Source organism: Heloderma suspectum, chromosome 1 (assembly GCF_057233095.1).
Source record: "Heloderma suspectum isolate Gila_16-S chromosome 1, 16-S_ref, whole genome shotgun sequence".
Taxonomy (NCBI): Eukaryota; Metazoa; Chordata; class Lepidosauria; order Squamata; family Helodermatidae; genus Heloderma; species Heloderma suspectum.
The window spans coordinates 102680852-102701550 of record NC_139458.1 but is presented as its reverse complement, the minus strand read 5'-3'; the positions used below and the strand labels follow the sequence as shown (position 1 = coordinate 102701550).

Below are 20699 nucleotides of genomic sequence, written 5' to 3'. Positions count from 1 at the left end.
TTGTGGACAGTGATTACTGAATATATCAAACCACCCCCTCCCCATATTTCCCTTTTCTCATAACCATCCCAAATACTTTTCATCAATAGACAGTTTTTTTTTTCTAAACTGGCTCAATGATGAATTAAATTTACACAAGAGAAAGGTTAGGGAATGCATGTATATTGGGGAACTAAAGCCTAGTATGAATACTAAAGAGAAATTGGTTCAGGCACTTAGGTTTGTGAACTAAGGACTTTAAGTATGTGAGCAGAGAGTTATTTCTGTGCATCCCTTTAAGGCAAGGGTGCAGATCATCAGGCCCAGGGGTCAAATCTGGCCATCTTGAGGTCTCAATCCAAGACTTCCCCAGATGGCCACAATATTTTAACTGTTTTTATGTATTTTTATTGCTATAAGCCACCTTGGGAGGGCTTCTGCCCTGAAAGATGGCCAATAAATGTTTTAAATAAAAAGAAATAAATAAATCTTCCCCAGACCCTCCCCATTTCTCCCAACCACTGATTGTTTGGTGGTTTTCCAGCTTTTTTGCATTTTCTCCTACAGTCTAAAGGATTGAAATGCCTCGCCTAAGGCTTAGGTACTAACAAGCCTTAGGTACTGTCTTTTGTATACTGTTTTTAAGCTGTATTTTTAATGATGTGTCATTTTATTGTTGAATTTTTTTTGTTAAATTGCTTTTAGTATATATATATATATATATATATATATATATATATATATAAAGTAAATGGCTTTTAAACTTTGTATATTGTATTTTAATGTTTTATGTTTTGTAAACCGCCCAGAGAGCTTCGGCTATGGGGCATTATAGAACTGTAATAAATAAACAAACAAATAAAATACATAATACATGTGTGTGTGTGTGTGTGTATAGACAGAGAGAGAGAGAGAGAGAGAGAGAGGTCAGCTAGCTGGTTGGTTGGTTAGCTGGTTGGTGTAAAGCGACACAGCAAGGAGGCTCTGGATCCACTGTGAATGCAGCCAGCCTTAAGGTAAAATACATAAGCAAGACAGAAAGTCTAACAACAGAGTATTAAAAAAAAGAAAGATTTAAGCTAAATGTTTCGGTTTCCACCTAGGGATGGCGGAGAATTTCTCCCCGAAACTTCGGGGGGCCGAGCGCCAATGTGTTCGGCCCCCCGAACAAGTTTCGGGGAGAAATCCTCTGCACCACCCCGCCCCCTGCCCCCCCCCGGGACGGGACTTACCTTCGCCGAATGTCCCTCCCGGCGGCGGGTCCGGCCGGCAGTTCGTCGGGTGTTCATGCGGGGCAGGAGCGGCAGCGGCAGCCGGTCTTTCGACCAGCTGCCGCCGCCGCCATTGCAATAAAAGAAAAAAACAAACAAACGCCCCCTGATAGGCTACGTGACGATTAACGTAGCCTATCACGGCTAGATTTGCAAAGTCAGCCGTGATAGGCTACGTCAATCGTCACATAGCCTATCACGGGTGACTTTAAAAAAAAAAAGCGCATACGGATAATGGCGGCCCCCATAGGGAGCCGCCATTCCCATTCCTTATTTGGTCGCTGTAGTCTACGTAAAAGTTTACATAGACTACGGCGAAAATAAGGGCAACACTATTTGCGTTGCCCTTATTTTTGCCGTAGTCTACGTAAATCTTTACGTAGACTATAGCGACCAAATAAGGAACGCGAATGGCGGCTCCCTATGGGGGCCGCCATTAGCGTACGTGCTTTTTTTTAAAGTCACCTGTGATAGGTTACGTGACGATTGATGTAGCCTATCATGGCTGACTTTGCAGATCTAGCCGTGATAGGCTACGTTAATCGTCACATAGCCTATCAGGGGGCGTTTTTTTTTTAAAAAACTTTCGTGTTCGTGGCCGGGCGAGGCGGGAAGCCTCCCCCCCGGCCTGAATTTCGGCCGGGGCAAGGCGGGAAGCCTCCTCCCCCCTGCCTGAACTTCACGGGGGGAGCAGCGAAGCGCCTTCCCCCCACCACGAACAACCTTCGAGGACAGGTAAGGGACTTTCGTCCACCCCTATTTTCACCCTCATCAGTAGCTGTGCTGTTACATGGATATCAGGAGTGGCAGTTTGGAATGGCTAGAGATGAAAGTTCCTTAGGGGGACCCCCCCCCCCATGGTATGAGTGGTATAATGCCTATGAATTGTCATTCAGATTAAGGCCATTTGGACTAAAAAGTCTCAGTCTATAGAGCCAGAAATTTTCCCTTTTATCAAGCATGTAATGGTCTTTTGTTTGCTCTGTTGGAAGCAAGTGTAAAACTGTGAGACTATGTGAAGTTGAATTGAAATGTCTTCCAACAGGCTGCTCTGTTTGGTAAGAATTGCAGATTTGTGGCTACAGAATCTTGTTCTTAGGTCCGTTGTTGTTTTCCCTACATATTGCATACAGCATCCTTTTTCTTTTTTGCATCCAGTTAAATAAACCACATAAGTAGAAGTGCATGTTACCGATTGTCTAATGCAGTACATTTTGTTAGTAACTGTGCTCCTGAAAGAAGTGGTTTTTTGGAGGTAACCGCAGGTAATGCAATGCATTGATTTACAGTGGTATGATCCTGGGTTGCAAGTATCTTGTTTAAGTGCAGCTATACTAACAATTTACACAGATTGGGTGGTTTTCTGAATGTGATGCATGGTGGAGAATTAATGGCTTCCATTAAATGAGCACAATAGGATATAATAGGGTAACAATCTTTAATTATCTTGTGGTAATTAGGGACAGCAGGATGGTAGCCCACAACAAATGGAATATTTTTCTTTTGAAGAGTTAGCCTTTGCATCACATAGAAGGGTATCCCTGGTTAGTACTGATGCTTGATTCATGTTGGAGTCAATGATGTGGCTAGGGTGTCCACATTGTCGATAAGACCTGAGAAGAGCATGGGTGCTAAACATGTGGTATAGAAATGTTGATGTAAACTTGTGAATTTTGCCCAGAGCAGATCTGAGTTACAGACAGACTTTATGTTTCCAGATACAGGGTCAGCCCAAGAATGCTAGGTGTAATCTGATACTAGCAACACCTGTCAGTGACTAATGTATTCAGTCTCCAATCAGCATTTTGAGAATGGGTCAAAACCGCGAACTTCATACCTACAATATCTGTTTGTTTTTTTAATTATTTATTCTATTCTCCCCCTATCCCTTGCTTTTTAATGACCTAACCTGATGAAGAGTTCTGGTTGGTCCTCATAAAGGTATTGCCCAACTGGATACCATGGGGAAGAGAAGGACTATGTAAGCTGTGTTGGGTTCCTTGCAAGAATACACACACACCCTGTGGATTTTGGGTTAAAATCATTAATAAACACCTAAGTGTTGGCTTTCTCACATTCTGATCTATATTTAAAGCAGTCTGTGCTGTGTGCAGGATTGCATGGAGAAACTTCATTGTGAACTGTGTTGTGCAGAGATACAGCACTCAGTAACCAGCAACCATTTTGTTTCAGTTTATTTTTGAACAGGATTCCCCCATCTTGCACCTTCCAGACTGAACACAGATTTGGACAGGTCAGAATTCCCACTCTCTACTATCCCCTTCCTTTCCCCTGTTCCAAAAACCTACATAGTGGTGATGGTGGCAATGGCAGGGCTAGTGGTGAAGCCACTGTTTGGCACAACTTTTCCCAGTGGGAGCAATATCAAGTCCATCAGGATCTATGGAAGCTATATTTCTCATGGTTCTTGATGCCCTGGAGCCCTCTCATTGCTATTACCAGCAGTTAACTTTGGGGAACAGGAAAAGGAAAGGGGACAATAGATGGCGGGCCTCACAAATGGTTTGCATTGCTTGCGGCAGGGATTGGGGGTCTTTAGGCTCTTTCGTGCACCTAATACCTTCACTGGGAAGGCAATACAGCCTATTTTCTGAAAGAGCTCATACCTAAAATGGATGCCCTGGTGCAAAGCTTTTTATCCCTGCCACTGTCAGTTAGGTTCAGGTCAGAAAAGGAAGGGGCAGTAGCAACAGGGAAGGCTTAATGGTGGGGAAGGTCCATTATGAATGTACCCTGAAATTTAAACTGCGTTTACACCCAATTTGTAATGTTCTCCAGGGATTTGAACTTGAAGTCTGTTATCACTGAACCCTGTACCCGATTATAAACATTGTTGCCATCCCTGCACCGTATTTAATGCCAGTGCCAGACTGTGGATATGTTAACATGTTCACTCTAATGAGTGAATCGTGTGGCCTATACTGGGGTGGGTATGTAAGCAATGGTGCCACCCGAAGCCACATGTCGAGCTGAAGGAATGTTGAAAATGTGTAACTGGAGCTGAAGAAACATTCTGGAGCAGGCCCTTCAGCCTTTCTTCCAACCTCATTATGGCCATGGATGTCTTCCAAGGCTGTCATTAATGCAACAGATGGAGTGTCAGCAATTATGGAAGTCATTGCATTAAGTACAGCCTGTATTACTCCATGCTTACAGATATTATTGTGGATGTATCCCATGGGTTGTGCACTCAGTACTCATGAGCCCCCGAACTTGGAGGCTTCCGAATACCAATGCAGACAGGGAGGGGCCTTGCGCCTCCCGCTCTGCATTCAAGCTAGATGGGCGACTTCGCCTGTCTAGTGGAGGCTTCGGGGAGGGGGAGGGGGAGGGAAGGAGGCTGGGGCTGCCAGGAACACCCTTTTCTCCCTGTCTCCATGCTCCATTTTCGAGCACGGAGAAGCAGCTGGTACAGTTCTCTCTGTGCTGGCTATGAGGGGGAGGGGAGCACTGTTTCCTGGCTCTGACCTCAGAGCCAGGAAACTGAAAAATCCTATGCCCCCCCCCCAAACACTGCCCAGGGGACACAGGATTGCTCCCTAAGGCAATTCTGTACACACTTAGCTGTGAATAAGTCCCATCAAATTCTGCATAGGATTGTGCTGTAAGTCAGAGCTACCTTTTCTTCATCTTTGCCTATAGATAGCCCTGCTCCAAAGCAGTAGAACGGGTTTTAGAATAGGATTTAGTGATAAATTGTGATTAATTTAAGTCTTATTACTTTCCACGGGATTCAGTTATCACTAACATTTGCTGGGTAGTTTTCCATAACTTTGTCTTATAGTATCTATTTTATCTGAATATACTGGATACCCAAAACTGTCAGTTGTCTGGATAAGAAAGATTGCCATTTACACAGAATTGTATTTGGAACCATATGGACATTACACAGCAATTCCAGACAATCAGAAAATTGCAATAATTGAACCATGGTTAGCCTGCTGTGTCTGGTTGAATTTCTGTATGTAAAGAGTCACTTGTTCACCAGCCTTGACAATATGCAATAACGATACTTATGAAACAGGATTGGTTAATAAAATAAAAATTCTTAATAGCATTTCTTTACAAAACAGAGTGATTTATAATAAGCAAGTTACAGATCAGGGCAGAATAATATTTCAAAAAACTGGACTGTATTACAAAGCATTTTTTCCCAAACATCCATTTCTCTTGGATTATTGCTGAAAGATACTAATCAAACTATTTCAGAAATTTCTAGACTAATTTACAAACATCCATAAAATAGTGAAAAAAATGCATGCTTTAGAAATCTGGTACATTTTCATGCCTCCGGACTAAAAAGATGAAGACGATAGCAAATGAAGAATGTTTTAAAGATAGCTGGATGATATTTACAGAGTCTTTTCCTTGACTTTAGCCGACTCTTCGGGGTTGTTTTCTTTTCTCTCCGCTGGTTTTTTCATTTCTGGTTTGATCCACGGAGGACTATGTGACTTCTGTGAATAGATGGAGGCAATTGCAATATTATAAATGTGGCCTGCAACAAAGCATCACAGTGGATCTCCAGGCTTGTGCACCAATGAACAATGTTTCCCTTCCTCTAAGGCAGAAGGCTGCCTTGCAAGGCAGAGAGTAGACCCTGGCCTTTCAAGGCTACTGCAGCCTGGGCACCAGCAAGAGAGACATTCCTGTTTTTACATAAGCCAGGAGAAGTACATAAAAAAAATTCCTTTACTGGTGAACAGTCTCAAAACGTCAGCTAAATATTTTTAGGAGAACTCACATACCGTGTCCCTTCCTGTCTGACTAAGCAATGCCCTCCATGCCTACTCACCCACTGACCAGCCATGGCCAGGGCTTTCAGTCACTGACACAGCTGAGGGAACACTGTAGCTCTACCTCATCTCTTCTTCAAATCACCCGGCTGGTGGAAGGAGGAGGGAACTGCTGAAAGCAAATGCTCTCTCACCTTGAGCACAGAACAGAATGATTGCTAACGGTAACAGAGCCAAACAAAGGCTTGGGCCTGCACTCTCCACTCCTGTAGCCAGGATTCCACAGCAACGTGAGGAGATCGCACACTGTTCTCTTCAGCCCATTTTTGTGGGAGTTTTGCACCCTTCTGAGGGATGATTTTCTGAAGTATAGCACTGCTGCATACCTGAGGGTTTCCAGAGGATGCACAAACTTCTCCTTGTTTGTTAGTGGCTCATTTTGGTTTGAACATGATTGGCACAGGGCCATAAAGTTTGACATTAGAAGAAATGATTTATTATTTTCTGAAAAACCAAACAGTTTAGGATAGCAATTCATCCCTGTCTTATAGTTTGTAAATATGATCTGTCCATCCATCTTTCTTTCTTTCTTTCTTTCTTTCTTTCTTTCTTTCTTTCTTTCTTTGCCATCAATATGCATGGCAGTTTACAGAAAAAAGCAAACAAACCGGCCCCTGCCCCAAGGAGCTGCAGTCTAAAATTGCAGACATAGAAGGCCACAGAGGAGGGAAAGAAGATAAATGATGAAAAACTTGTTTTGCGATTAGGGATGTCAGAGAATTTTGCCACGAATTTCGGGGAGGCTGAATGCCAGTGCATTTGGCCCCCCGAAATCAGTGGCGAAATGGTCTGTCCCCCTGCCCCCCCAGGACAGGACTTACCTTGGGCGAATCTTCCTGGCAGCGGCGGCTCCGGCGGCAGTTCAGTGGCGGTTCGGCAGTGGCGGCCGCGGCAGCCGGTCTTCCGACCGGCTGCCACCTCCGCCATTTCCAGTAAAAAAACAAAACAAAAAAAAATGATAGGCTACGTACAGTTTTATGTAGCCTATCATGGCTAGATTTTTAAAAAACACCGTGATAGGCTACGTAAATGTTTACGTAGCCTATCACGGCTGATTTAAAAGAAAAAAAAAACACGCGCGTATGCATTTGCGTTTCTTATTTTGACACGTCTTAGTCTATGTAAACATTTACGTAGACTAAGAAGGCGAAAATAAGGGGAACACAAATAGCATAGCGTCTACGCTATTTGCGTTCCCCTTATTTTCATCGTAGTCGTAGGTGCAGACACAAATGGCATCCTGTGTAGTCGTAGGTGCAGACGCAAATGGCGTCCTGGGTAGGGGACGCCATATGTATCCCTATGCTGGCCCGTGATAGGCTACATAAATATTTATGTAGCCTGTCATGAAAAAAAAAACAGCGAACGCAAATGGCGGCGGTAGGGGTGGACGAAAGTCACTTACCTGTCCTCGAAGGACGTTCGTGGTGGGGGGGAGGCGCTTCGCTGGTCCCCCCGTGAAGTTCAGGCCAGGAGGGAGGCTTCCCGCCTCGTCCCGGCCGAAATTCAGGCCGGGGAGGAGGCTTCCCACCTCGCCCGGCCCCGAACGCGAAAGTTAAAAAAAAACAAAAAACACCCCCTGATAGGCTACGTGACGATTCATGTAGCCTATCACGGCTAGATCTGCAAAGTCAGCCATGATAGGCTACGTCAATCGTCACGTAGCCTATCACAGGTGACTTAAAAAAAAAAAAAAGCACGTACGCTAATGGCGGCCCCCAGAGGGAGCCTCCATTCGTGTTCCTTATTTAGTCGCTGTAGTCTATGTAAATGTTTACGTAGACTACGGTGAAAATAAGGGCAATGCAAATAGGAAAGGTAAGTCCCGTCCCGGGGGGGTGCGGGGTGCGGGGGGGGGTTGGAGGATTTCTCCCTGAAACTTGTTCGGGGGGCCGAACACGTTGGCGCTCGGCCCCCCCGAAGTTTCGGGGAGAAATTCTCCGCCAACCCTAGGCGGCGGCTACGGCGGCCGCTATTTGCGTTCCCTTAGTTTTGCCGTGATAAGCTACGTAAATAGTTATGTAGGCTATCACGGCTTCTGCAGGGACGCGGATGGCATCCCTGCATTAGCTGTGATAGGCTATGTAAGTATTTATGTAGCCTATCACACCTACATGGACGAAGCGAATGGTGGCTGTGGATGCGGCCGCCATTCGTTATGTAGGGCAGACGGCAGCAGGTAGGTGCTCCGTTCCGGGCCCATTTCGTGGGGCGGGGGGGTGGGGGGGCTTCATACCGCCATGGATTTCGGGGACCGAATGCACTGGCATTTGGCCTCACCGAGATCTGTGGCGGAATTCTCCGCCATGCCTAGTTACTTTTAATCGTATTTTTGTACAACTAAATTTGCGTACAATTCCAGAAAGTAAAAACTGGTTCCCCAGTCCACAGCATCTGCATGACTTGATAAAAGCCAGGCCACTGCAGAATCTGTGAGTCAGATTCATAGAAATTTGAACTCATTTGAATCCATTGTGGAGTTCTCTGACATCTCTACTAATTAACATGCGTAGACTGTGGACATCACTTTCGATGACCAAGATTCTATTAAATAGAAGATTCTATTAAATAGTGATCTCTGTGAATCAAAATAGAAGCTTGCTGGCCAATTTCTCCTACATCCTCAATAATTTTCAACAAACACACATGCTAGGTTGAATCCAGTGGTGGCTTGGTGCTAGCAAGCACTTCTGCTTGCACAAGGCAGGGCTCCTGTTTCTTTACTCTTCCCTCCTACTCACTACAGCTGTGGCGTTTTCCAAAAGGCAGATAGGGTTGTCAGAGAATTCTGCGACAGATCTCCGTGAGACCGAATGCCAGTGCATTCGCCCCCCCCAATATCCATCGCAGAATGGCCTGCCACCCCCCCGCACCTGCGGATCCCCCCCGGGACGAGACTTACCTGGGGCGGATGTTCCGGACAGCGGCGGCTCTGGCGGCGGCTTTGGCGGTGGTGGAGATGGTGGCTGGTCTTCCGAACAGCTGCCGCTGCCGCCATTTGCAGTCTGTGTCTTCCCCCCCCCATAGACATGATAGGCTATGTAAAGACTTACATAGCTTATCAGGTCTGGGTTAAAAAACAACAACAACGCGTATGCAAATGGCGGCGGCTACGGCCGCCGCCATTTGCATTCCTTATTTTTCACCGTCTTAGTCTGCATCAATATTTACGTAGACGAAGATGAAGAAAAGAAAGGGGAACGCAAATAGCACCCACTACGTTAGTTGCATTTCCCTTTCTTTTCTTCGTCTTCGTCTACGTAAATATTGACGTAGACTAAGATGGCGAAAAATAAGGAACGCAAATGGTGGTGGTCATAGCCGCCGCCATTTGCATACGCGTTTTTGTTGTTGTTGTTACCCAGAGCCCTCCACGGCCGGAAATCCGGCTGCGGATGGCCCTGGCCTGGGCCTGGCCAGCTGCTCCGCGGAGCCGCTGTGGAGCACAGCCGGCTGTTGAAGATTCTGGGGGGGACAACCGGATTGCCTCCCCCCCGTTTGAGGATTCTGGGGGGAGGGATGGAACACCTCCCCCCCCATGAACAGAATCCGCGAAAAGATAAGTCACTTTCATACATCCCTATTAGGGAATGCTTTGGAACTGTATGGGGTATGGCACAGAGAGCTGCAATAGGTAGGGGCTTAATATTAATTCTTCCAGCACTGTATTTCTGTTCAACACATTTGCCTTAATTAAGTGCTGTGCTGAGCAATCCTAGACACATCTGCTCAAAAGCCTCACTCAATGCAATGGGGCTTACTCCGAGGTAAATGTGTTTAGGATTACAGCCTTAATTTTATAATGGAAATGAGGATTCAATAAGTAAATCCACAGGGAAAAAGAGCTTATTTTTATAGGAGCTGTTAGCTGAGGTCCAAGAGTAGTTTTGGGGGTACTCTGATTATTTCACAAAAACTCTCTCTTAAAGTCACTGGGTCTGCAGGGTAGAAGCACCAGGACTTTTTTTTTTATTAGCAGGGATGAAGCTAATAAATGGAGCTCTGGCCATCTGCCAGCCCGTTCCCCTCTGAGCTGCAATCCTCATAGGAAATTGTGATTTTCCCACCAACTGCAGGAAATTGTGATTTTCCCAGCAACAATATATTAGACCAGTTTGCATGATCACTGAGGATTAAACAAGCCACTATGGCTTGTTTTACCTTCAGTGAGCTCCAGCACATGCGGGGCACAATTTGCCTAATCATGACACAGGTACGGCTAGGGATGTGAGAAAATTCCGCCACGAATTCCAGTGAAAATTCCACCCAGAATCCATGGTGGAATGGCCTCCTGCCCCCCGCCACCCCACGGAATCCCCCCGGGACGGAACTTACCTAGGGCGGATGTAGCAACGGCTCTGGCGGTGGCTCTGTTAGCAGCTCCAGCTGGTCTCCTGGCCGTCCGCGGCCAGGCTGCTGTGGCTGCCATTTGCATTCTTGAAGCCATGATAGGCTACGTAAGTATTTACATAGCCTATTGCGGCAAAGAGCAGGGATGCAAATGGCGGCCGCCATGCCATTGGTGTCCCTGCTCTTTGCTGTGATAGGCTATGTAAGTATTTACATAGCCTATCACGGTAAAGGCAGCCATGCAAATGGAGTAGCGCTGCCATTTGCGTGGCTGCCTTTACTGTGATAGCCTACATAAATACTTATGTAGCCTATCACGGCAAAGAGCAGGGGTGCAAATGGCGTCGCAGCTGCTATTTGCGTCCCTGCTGTTTGTCATGATAGGCTACGTAAATACTTACGTAGCCTATCACGTCTGCTTGCAAGGATGCAAATGGCAGCTGCTACGATGGCCGCCATTTGCGGCAGCAGTAGCCCAGCGGCTCCATGGAGCCACCACGGAGCAGAGCCAGCCGGGAAGGATTCTGAGGGGAGGGACGGAGTGCCTCCCCCCATCGCGGATGCCCCAGCATGGAGCCAGGTAAGGGATTCGTACATCCCTAGGTATGGCATATCATGTTGTCTGAACTTGGGCTGTATGGCTTATTGGAGGGGGAAACAACCCTCAAAGAACCCAACAACAGGCTATGGCTTATTTGAAGGTTGTTTCGCACTCAAGCCATGCTGCCTGGATTCGGACAAGACAAGCCACACCCAGCAGGGTAATTAGGCACATTGCATCCCATATGCATCAAGGATTAAACAAGCCCTGGTGGCTTGTTTAACCTTCAGTGACCATGCAAACCAGATCACTGCATCCCTTTCTCATATAATCTCAGGTCTCTCCAACCAAAGTCCAACATGCCAAAAATCCAACAGCCAAAGTCCAGCAAAGTCCACTATGCCCTTTTCCAGCAAACTATTCTATGACTATGGACTTGAGCACACTCTCGGAGAGAGCGCAGGACAGGAAGGCCTGGCGTGCTATGGTCCATGGGGTCACGAAGAGTCGGACACGACTGAATGACTGAACAACATTCTATGACTGTCAGCTCATCCTAATAAATTGGGTATTATGCTATATACTGCCACTGTTCTAGGGTGGTGGGTGGTGTGTGTACAGAGAGAGAGAGAGAGAGAGAGAGAGAGAGAGAGAGAGAGAGAGAGAGATCAACCCAGCTGCCTGTATTTTTAGATTCTCCTTGGAGGTGTGAGTATAGGGAATGATGAGCACCTACACTTCAAAATTTACCACTACACCACTGCTTAACGTTGATGCTTCAGAACAAGGACATCACCAAAGAAATAAAAACGTTAACATTTGATAATCAGCTCAGAATGCATAAAGATGACGAGATCAATACCTGCAAGTCTGGGCCTTTTTCTGTCATCTTTAGCTGAAGGGAGGTTGAATTGTTTTGGTTTCCTAAACAAGTCTTGCCAACCTGAAAAGGGAATTACTGGTTTTACACAACAGCTCTTGATTTAAAAACCAATCATTCATAATTTGGTTCCCAATTTACTAGTGTGATGAAAATGGATATATGAATGATCCCTAGGATTTAAGGTAGGATGGTGATTCAAGACTCTCCTACCTAAATTAAGGACTGCATGTTACAGAAAAGGATGGTCCCTGGGTTTCTAGAGCATGCCAACTAGGGATGGGGGAGACTTTCTCCCCGAAACTTCGGGGGGGCGAGTGCCAACGTGTTCGGCCCCCTGAAGTAGTTTCGGGGAGAAATTCTCTGCACCCCCCCGAACCCCCCCCCCGGGATGGGACTTACCTTTCCCGAATGTCCCTCCCGGCGGCGGGTCCTGGCGGCGGTTCGTCAGGTCTTCGACAGGGGCAGAGGTGGCAGCCGGTCTTTCGACCGGCTGCCACCGCCGCCATTCCAATAAAAGTAAAAAAAAACAAACACGCCCCCGTGATAGGCTACATGACGATTAACATAGCCTATCATGGCTAGATTTGCAAAGTCAGCTGTGATAGGCTATGTAAATCGTCACGTAGCCTATCACGGGTGACTTTAAAAAAAAAAAAGCACATACGGCTAATGGCGGCCCCCATAGGGAGCCGCCATTCGCATTCCTTATTTGGTCGCTGTAGTCTACATAAAGATTACGTAGACTACGGCGAAAATAAGGGCAACGCTATTTGCGTAAAGATTTACGTAGACTACAGGGACCAAATAAGGAACGCGAATGGCGGCTCCCTATGGGGGCCGCCATTTGCGTACGCGCTTTTTTTTTTCAAAGTCACCCGTGATAGGCTACGTGACGATTAATGTAGCCTATCACGGCTGACTTTGCAGATCTAGCCATGATAGGCTACGTTAATCGTCACGTAGCCTACCACGGGGGCGTTTTTTTTTTTAACTTTTTATTTCGCGGCCGGGCGAGGCGAGGCGCCTCCTCCCCGGCCTGAATTTCGGCCGGGCGAGGCGGGAAACCTCCCCCCTGGCCTGAATTTCAGCTGGGCGAGGCGGGAAGCCTCCCCCCCCGGCCTGAACTTCGGGGGGAGCAGCGAAGTGCCTCCCCCCCACCGCGAAGCAAGCTGCGAGACCAGGTAAGTGGCTTTCATGCACCCCTAATGCCAACCCCATCTTTTCTGTAGCAAAGAGCACAAAATATATCTCAGGAAGATGCAACTTGGATGATACTCTGGGGCACATGTTTCCAACAGCTATGCACAGAAGCATACTCTCTTTAAACATTACAGAAAAGACTTGAAAATGCATTGTGCCATCATTTCCTGTAAAGCAGTCCTAATTCATAACATGATAGTTATGACATAATTAAAATAATGGAAATTCTCTGTGGCAAATAAACAGGAAATATCTCAGAGAAGAAAAGAGTATTTAATTATTTTCTTTAAAAAAATGTATCTGCACACATTACAACACATTATTTAATAAAAGAAAATTATTGTTTCTCTTGCCAAGACAAAGATCATTAACTGGTAATTGACTGCAGTGCAGTGAAAGCTCACACTTGTACTGGAGCTGTAGTGGTTGAGTGTTTCACATGTATTTTCTAAGTTAGGATGAGCATCTTCCCACGAGAAATCATTTGAATTTGAAATGCACTTTTGAAGATACTTTATTCTGCCTAGAACCCAAATATCAATAATTTATGACAAATAAACAGCGACTGCCAATATGTTTTGTATCATCAAATCTTGTGAATTTTTTTTCAAATGTATGTTAATATTTCATACAGAAGTGCCATTTATTTTACAATAAAAATGGATTCCCTGTGTTCTTTATATAGGTATTCTAAATACTCCACACATGCATAATGACTAGATTACTTTCAACCAAATTCAAGCAGCACAGTGTCAGTATACAATACCAGCTTAACTATGAAGGCACAAATGTATGCATGTTTAGACTGAAAGAAGCCCCACAGTTCCCAGCATTTCCAACCAGCCATGGCAGCTGGGGAATGTTGGGAGTTGTAGGACAGTTTTCTTCTCTAAACATGCATAGAATTGTGCCCTAATTAACTTATGGCCCTGCCACAAGATGTGGCATTAGCCACTAGCTTCAATGGCTTTAAAAGTGGATTAGACAAAATCATGGAAAATGAATTTGTCAATGGCTAGCAGTTAGGGATGGGCGGACTGCTTACCTGCCTTCCGGTGATCTATCCCTCTCCCCCAGAATCCTGGCTGGCCAGCTCCGCTCTGCGGCAATTCTGCAGAGCTACTGGCCAGCTCCGAAGCGCCAACAATACGGCCGCCATTGCCGTATCGCTGGCTGGGCTAATTGACTGCGGATGCAAATGGCATCCAGTACGCCATTTGTGGCCATAAAGGTCTTAGTTTAAGGTAAATGCAGCTGTAAATGGCGGCATTTAGCTTAAACTAAGACCTTTACGGCCACAAATGGCATACTGGATGCCATTTGCGTCCCTGTTTTTTCACGTGATAGGCTACTGTTACATGCAACTAATGAGCCCAAGCTGTGGAAGGAATAAAAATATAAACTGACCAAAGATGGAAGGAAAGTGGTGCAGGATGGACGAGAAGATAAGGAACCCTGTGTGGAAGCCATACAAATGGCAGGCAAGTTTTCTTTTGAAAGACTGTAGGAGGTGATAAGTATTAGAAATGGACTTATTGATCCTGAGACTATATATGAGAAAAAGCTTCAGCCTTTGTGATAAGCCAGTTATCTCTTGTTCAAGACCAAGCTGGAAAATATTTTGCCTTCTCAAAGAGTTTAGGGAGAACTCTGATAGGAATTATCTTTTATAGCTTACCACAAAAATACATGTAAAATAATATGAATTTTTGTGCAGCTGTTTTTTTTTAAACAGATGGATGTGGAAATGGAAGGGAATGGACTTATGATGGAATGAATACTATTGTATAGGTAGAAGGAACGACGGCAGAATCATCAGGCCTCAAACACAGCTGTTCTTTAATTCAGCACACACAGAAGTCACCACTTAGCAGAAGCTCCACCCACTGTTGCTACTCCCAGCTCAACAGGAGCTGCCAAGGTTCAAAACGATAACTAAGCCACAATACCCCCCTAGGATACATAACAAATACAAAACTGGTATGGAGCAGAAATAGAGTGATCTGTCCATCCCTAGCCACTACCAGCTGCTGAAAGCAACAACAGGAGAGCTTTCATGTCCTGCTTGTGGGCTTCCTAGAACTAGGGATGTATGAAAGTCACTTACCTTTTCGCAGCTTGGCTTCGCAGTGGGGGGGAGGCGCTTCGCTTCTCCCCCCGAAGTTCAGGCGAGGGGGGGGAGGCGCCCTGCCTCGCCCGGCTGAAATTCAGGCCAGGGAGAAGCACCCCGTCTCCCCGGCCGTGAAACAAAAAGTAAAAATCGTCACGTAGCCTATCATGGGTGACTTTGGGGGAAAAAAAAGCGCGTACGCAAATGGCGGCGCCCATGGGGCGCTGCCATTTGCATTCCTTATTTTGCGTGCCCTTATTTCCGCCGTAGTCTACGTAAATCTTTACGTAGACTAGACATGCCAAAATAAGGAATGCAAATGGCGGCGCCCCATGGGCGCTGCCATTTGCGTACGCGCTTTTTTTTTTTCAAAGTCACCTGTGATAGGCTACGTGACGATTTACGTAGCCTATCACGGCTGACTTTGGAAATCTAGCCGTGATAGGCTACGTAAATCGTTATGTAGCCTATCACGGGTGTTGTTTATTTTTACTTTAGCTTTTTTTTTTTTGCAATGGCGGCAGCGGCGGCCGGTCAGGAGACTGGCCACCACCCCCACCCGCGCCGAACCTCCGCCGAACTGCTGCCGGGACCCGCCGCCGAGAGGGACATTCACCGAAGGTAAGTCCCGTCCCGGGGGGGCGGTGGAGAATTTCCCAACCAAATTCAGGGGGCTGAATGCATCGGCACTCGGCCTCCCGAAGATTCGGGGAGAAATTCTCCACCATCCCTACCTAGAACCATCTTGTTGGGCATTGTGGGAAGCAGAATGCTGGAAGGACCATTGATCTGAGCCAGCAGTGGTCTCCTTATGTTCTCATACTAGAATTTGGCAATTGATGACCTATGGACCAAACCCAAAATCGTGCCATCCAAATTGGGTTGCTTGCTACTTGCCTCCACAAAAGCTAAAGAACATAGAAAAGGTGGTCTTGTTTCCTTCAGTCTTTCTTTCTAACTGTAGGACCAGCCTGACCTGTGAAATCTGCATAGAACACTTCTCGTTGGTGACGCGGGCTATCTTAGGGGAAATGGTATGTCCCTTTTCTTCAAATATTTTCAAGGTTTCTGGTTATGACCTGCAGCACACTGCCAGAGGTATGCAGATACTGTCTCTCTTTTTACAGCACCAGCATTGATATTTTGAGCCATCAAGCTACCCACCAGTTTATTCCCAGGGGAGTCTTATGGTAGGTCTATTCAGAAGAAAGTTCTATTACATTCCATATGACTCACTCCCAGATAGGTGTGTATAAGGTTGCAGTCTAATCTGATTTTGTATTCAAAGAAAAGGGAAAAACACCAAGTGCATGTCTGTATATTTTGTACATGAGCACTAACCTCCATTGGAGAGCAGCCTTTTTATCTTATGCAGATGGCTGTCTTATAGATTGTGTGTCTTAAAAAATGGGAAGTATTAGTAAAGTTTAAAATATGGAACCATGTAGCATACAAATTTGATTGTGTATGCAATATAAACCACACTATTTTACATATACGGTAGGGATGTATGAAACACCTACCTGGCTCCGCGCCGGGCAATCCGCGGTGGGGGGGAGGTGCTCCGTCCCTCCCCCCAGAATCCTCAATGGGGGAGGAGGCGCTCCGTCCCTCCCCCCAGAATCCTGCCCGGCTGGCTCTGCTCCGCGGCCAAGCTGCGGAGCCGCTGACTGGTTCCGGCCGCCCACAGCCAGTCATCTGGCCGTTGGGCAGCCCTGCAGGGTCGCAAATGGTGGCTGTCGTAGCCACCATTTGCGTCCCTGTATTGAGCCGTGATAGGCTACTTAATATTTACGTAGCCTATCATGGCAGGGGGGGGGGAAACCCAGCGTACGCAAATGGCGGTAGCCGCTGCCATTTGCATATGCTGGGTTCTCCCCCCCCACCATGATAGGCTATGTAAATACTTACGTAGCCTATCATGGCCTCCGCAGGGAAGCAAATGGCATCCCTGCATTAGCCATGATAGGCTACATAAGTATTTACGTAGCCTATCACGACTATGAAGAGGAGGAAGCGAATGGCGGCCACAGGACGGCCGCCATTCACAAAGCAGCGTGGACGGGAGCAGGTAAGTGCTTCGTTTTGCATGCCTTTCATGGGTTGGGGGGCAGGGGCTTCGTTCCATGATGGATTTCGGGGGGCCAAATGCACTGGCATTCGGCCTCACCAAGATCCGTCATGGAATTCTTTGACATCCCTAATATACGGTTGGAATGACGACCAAGATCCTTTCCCTCTGAGCATAATATCTCATCAACATCCACTATGTGGTTACTTATACTTACTTTTGGAAGTGGCTATTGTGAAGACAGGATACTATTCTGGATCTACTACAATTCTCAGTTCATCACCATGTCTTCCTCGCTTGCTATAACAGCACTAAGTATTGACAACCTGTCATACACACCACCTATGTTTACTTATTAACAATAACAATAACTATCAGTGTCCATTGGCAGAGACAAATAAAAATATATCAAACTAGAGTATCATGGTTTGTGAGGAAGTGATACTTTCCTAAACAGTGGAGTGACTAATGGCCTTTTGTGCAATCAACTGTGCAATGAACAATTTAACCATTCACTTGGTCACATATAGATGGATATGGATGGAAGGCATTCTTCTTGGTTAAGATATGAGCTTCTGTGGAGCAGGCCTTGTTCTCCTCCATGTGCAGAAGCTCCCACTACTAAAGGATGGGTAAATTGCCTATATATAATGTTTTCGTCAGAAACATTTGTGATAGCTCATCCTTCCAGAGACACAATGGCCTGGTTTCAACATCACAACAACCCAGGGATGATAGAAATTGTAGGCTGAAACATCCGTTGAGCCAATTCTGTGCTAAACCATGATTTACCATTTGTGCCCTAACACCGGCGCCAGCTTGTCTGGCAAAAGGGGGGGGGGACATTGCGGGCAGGTGGGGTGAGAAGAGGTGGCTGCTGCCTATTGGGTGCCCCCCCATGGCACCACCAAGCAGGGGAGGAGTCGGCAGAGCCCTCTTAAGCTCTGTGCCCCCTCCAAACCAGCTCTCTCGCTCTCGCGGCTTGAGAGACTGACCTGGAAGCGACGACCGACTCCTGACTTTCAGTAGAACCATCCCTTCACTCCCGCTGAGATGGCAGCTGGCGCGCCGCGGCCTGTCATGGTGCCGCCAGCGCTTGCTGCACCTCTGGGGGCACCGGTGCTCGCTTTGGCGGCGCACGTGCCCTTTGCCTCTCGGTTCATCGGGGACGCAATTTTTTCCTGCCAACGGCTGCCATGCCTCTGGGGATCCTGGCACTCATTTGAGTGGCACACGTGCCTCGTGGGCGCCGGCCTAGCTGCTGCGGCGCACCCACTGCCGCTCGCCGTGGCAGTGGGTGCACACCTTGCCTCTGGCTCGCCGGGGGGGCAGCGCTCTCGCTGGCGCTTACCGCACCTCGGGGGCGTCGATGCTCGTGGCTCCAGCATGCACGCCCCCCGCCTCCGACTCGCCGGGAGGCACGGCCTCGCAGTGGGCCTGGCCGCGGCCCCGGGGGCGTCGGCACTTGCCCCTGGTCCGCGCCCGCCCCTCGCCTCTGGCTTGCCGGGAGGCGTGATCCTCTTCCCGCGCTGCCGGGTGGGTCAGCCCTCGCCTCCTGGTTGTTGGGGGGGCGGCCCTCTCACCGGCGCTTGCCGCGTCTCGGGGGGAAATGATGCTCGCGGCTGCGGCACGCGTACCCCCCGCCTCTGGCTCGCCGGGAGGCATGGCCCCATGCTGGGTTTGGCCGCGGCTCTGGGGGCATTGGCGCTCGCTGCTGCATGCGCCCGCCCCTTGCCTCTGGCTCACCGGGAGGCGCGGCCCTTTTGCCACGCTGCCGGGTGCACCAGCCCTCCTTCGGCAGCGCATGTGCCCCTCACCTCCTGGTTGTTGGGGGGGCGGCCCTCTCACTGGTGCTTGCCGCGACTCGGGGGGCACCAACGCTCACGGCTGCGGTGCACGCGCCCCCCGCCTCCAGCTCGCCAGGAGGCGCGGCCCCACGCTGGGTTTGGCCACGGCTCTGGGGGCATCAGCACTCGCTGCTGCGTGCACCCGCCCCTTACCTCTGGCTTGCCGCGAGGCGCGGCCCTCTTGCCACGCTGCCAGGCGCGCTGGCCTTCCCTTGGCGGCGTGCATGCCCCTCGCCTCTTGCTTGCTGGGGGGGGGGGCGGCCCTCTCAATGGTGCTTGCCGCACCTCCGGGGGTGCCGACACTCATGGCTGTAGCGTGCGTGCCCCCCGCCTCCGGCTCACTGGGAGGCGCAACCTCTCACTCGGTCTGGCTGCGGCTCCAGGGGTGTCAGCGCTCGCTGCTGCGGTGCGCTCGCATCCGGCTCACCGGGAGGTGCGGCCCTCTTGCTGCACTGCTGGGTGCGCCGGCCCTCCCTCAGCGGCGCATGCGCCCCTCACCTCCCTGCCCGCTGGCTGCCTTGGTGCATGGCCCCTGCTCCTTTCAGCAGATGTTCTTGGTGCTGTAGGGGCATCAGCGATGGAGACCCAATGTGATGTAGTTGTGAGTGCATTGGTCTGGGGGCTGGGTGATCCCAGTTCTAGTCCCCACACAGCCATGGAAGCTCACTGAGTGACTTTGGACAGGTCACAGACTCTTAGCCCAACCTACCTCACAGGGTCATTGTTGTGAAATTGTAGAGGAGGAGGATAATATAAATGCAATAAATAATAAGAAATAATAAATATATATAATGCAATACCTTTTCCCGACAGCAACGCGCTCAGCGCGTGCCTTCTCTACCCCCCCATTCATATCTGGCAGTCCTACTGGCCGTTCATCCTTGGCGTTGCCCTACCTAGAGTGGTGGGCAGTGACCTGCCTGCGATTGCCAGGCATTCGGCCCACTCATACCCTTGGCCTGCCTCCGCCCTACAATAAGGGGCTATAGGTGCTGCCTCGGTTGACCTGGGGTCCTACTGGTAGCCCTCTCTAGGATATCCTCTCCTGTGGGTTTACGCCCCTGCCTGCGTTTGTGCTTACAGGAATTGGCCGCGTAGTGGTTGGAGTATTGCACTGGGACCTAGGTCCTTGTTATCTTCCCTGCTGCTAGGCCTCTAGCAGCCTGATACCAAGCACTGACCCGGAACTCCATCTTTTTACATCATGCCCCAGAAGAAGGGCCATGGTGGAAGGAGGGGGAAGGGTAGGACCCCCCGCCCCCCCACCAAGAGACCTCAGCCTGGGCCCAACTCCAGGTCTGAGGCAGAGGCGGGCCCAGTTCTGGCCTTAATCGTTGCTCGCCTGGAGGCTGCTGAGCGTTCCTCAGGAATCCCTCCCCTGGCCAGGCCTAAGAAAACCTCGGTGGTCCAATCTGAAAGGATGCGACAGCAGACCCAACGCGGCTATTTTCTATTTCAGCACGTCTGGATGTCGTTGCAGCTTCCACCTCCTCTTCACTGGCTATTCTCGAGAGCCCACTGCCCCCAGAGGGGCTCTTACCTCCTGCGACTTCCTCATCCCCCATCACCCAAGCGACGCCATCCACTTTGCCGGTTGGGGATCAGAACATGGCCACAGCGGGTTCAGTGC

General features: G+C 48.5%; 1 protein-coding gene across 1 annotated transcript in view; it reads right to left on the bottom strand.

Annotated features, from left to right (window-relative positions):
• Positions 1-5299: 5299 nt before the first annotated feature.
• Positions 5300-20699, bottom strand: part of LUZP2 (leucine zipper protein 2) — a 610103-nt gene continuing 594703 nt past the window's right edge. The window contains exons 11-12 of the mRNA XM_084828127.1: positions 11821-11901; positions 5300-5728 (exon numbers count right to left, since the gene is read on the bottom strand). Of these exons, the coding sequence (XP_084684253.1) occupies positions 5624-5728; positions 11821-11901 (186 nt within the window). The 3' untranslated portion in view covers positions 5300-5623. The remainder of the gene's footprint in view (positions 5729-11820; positions 11902-20699) is intronic.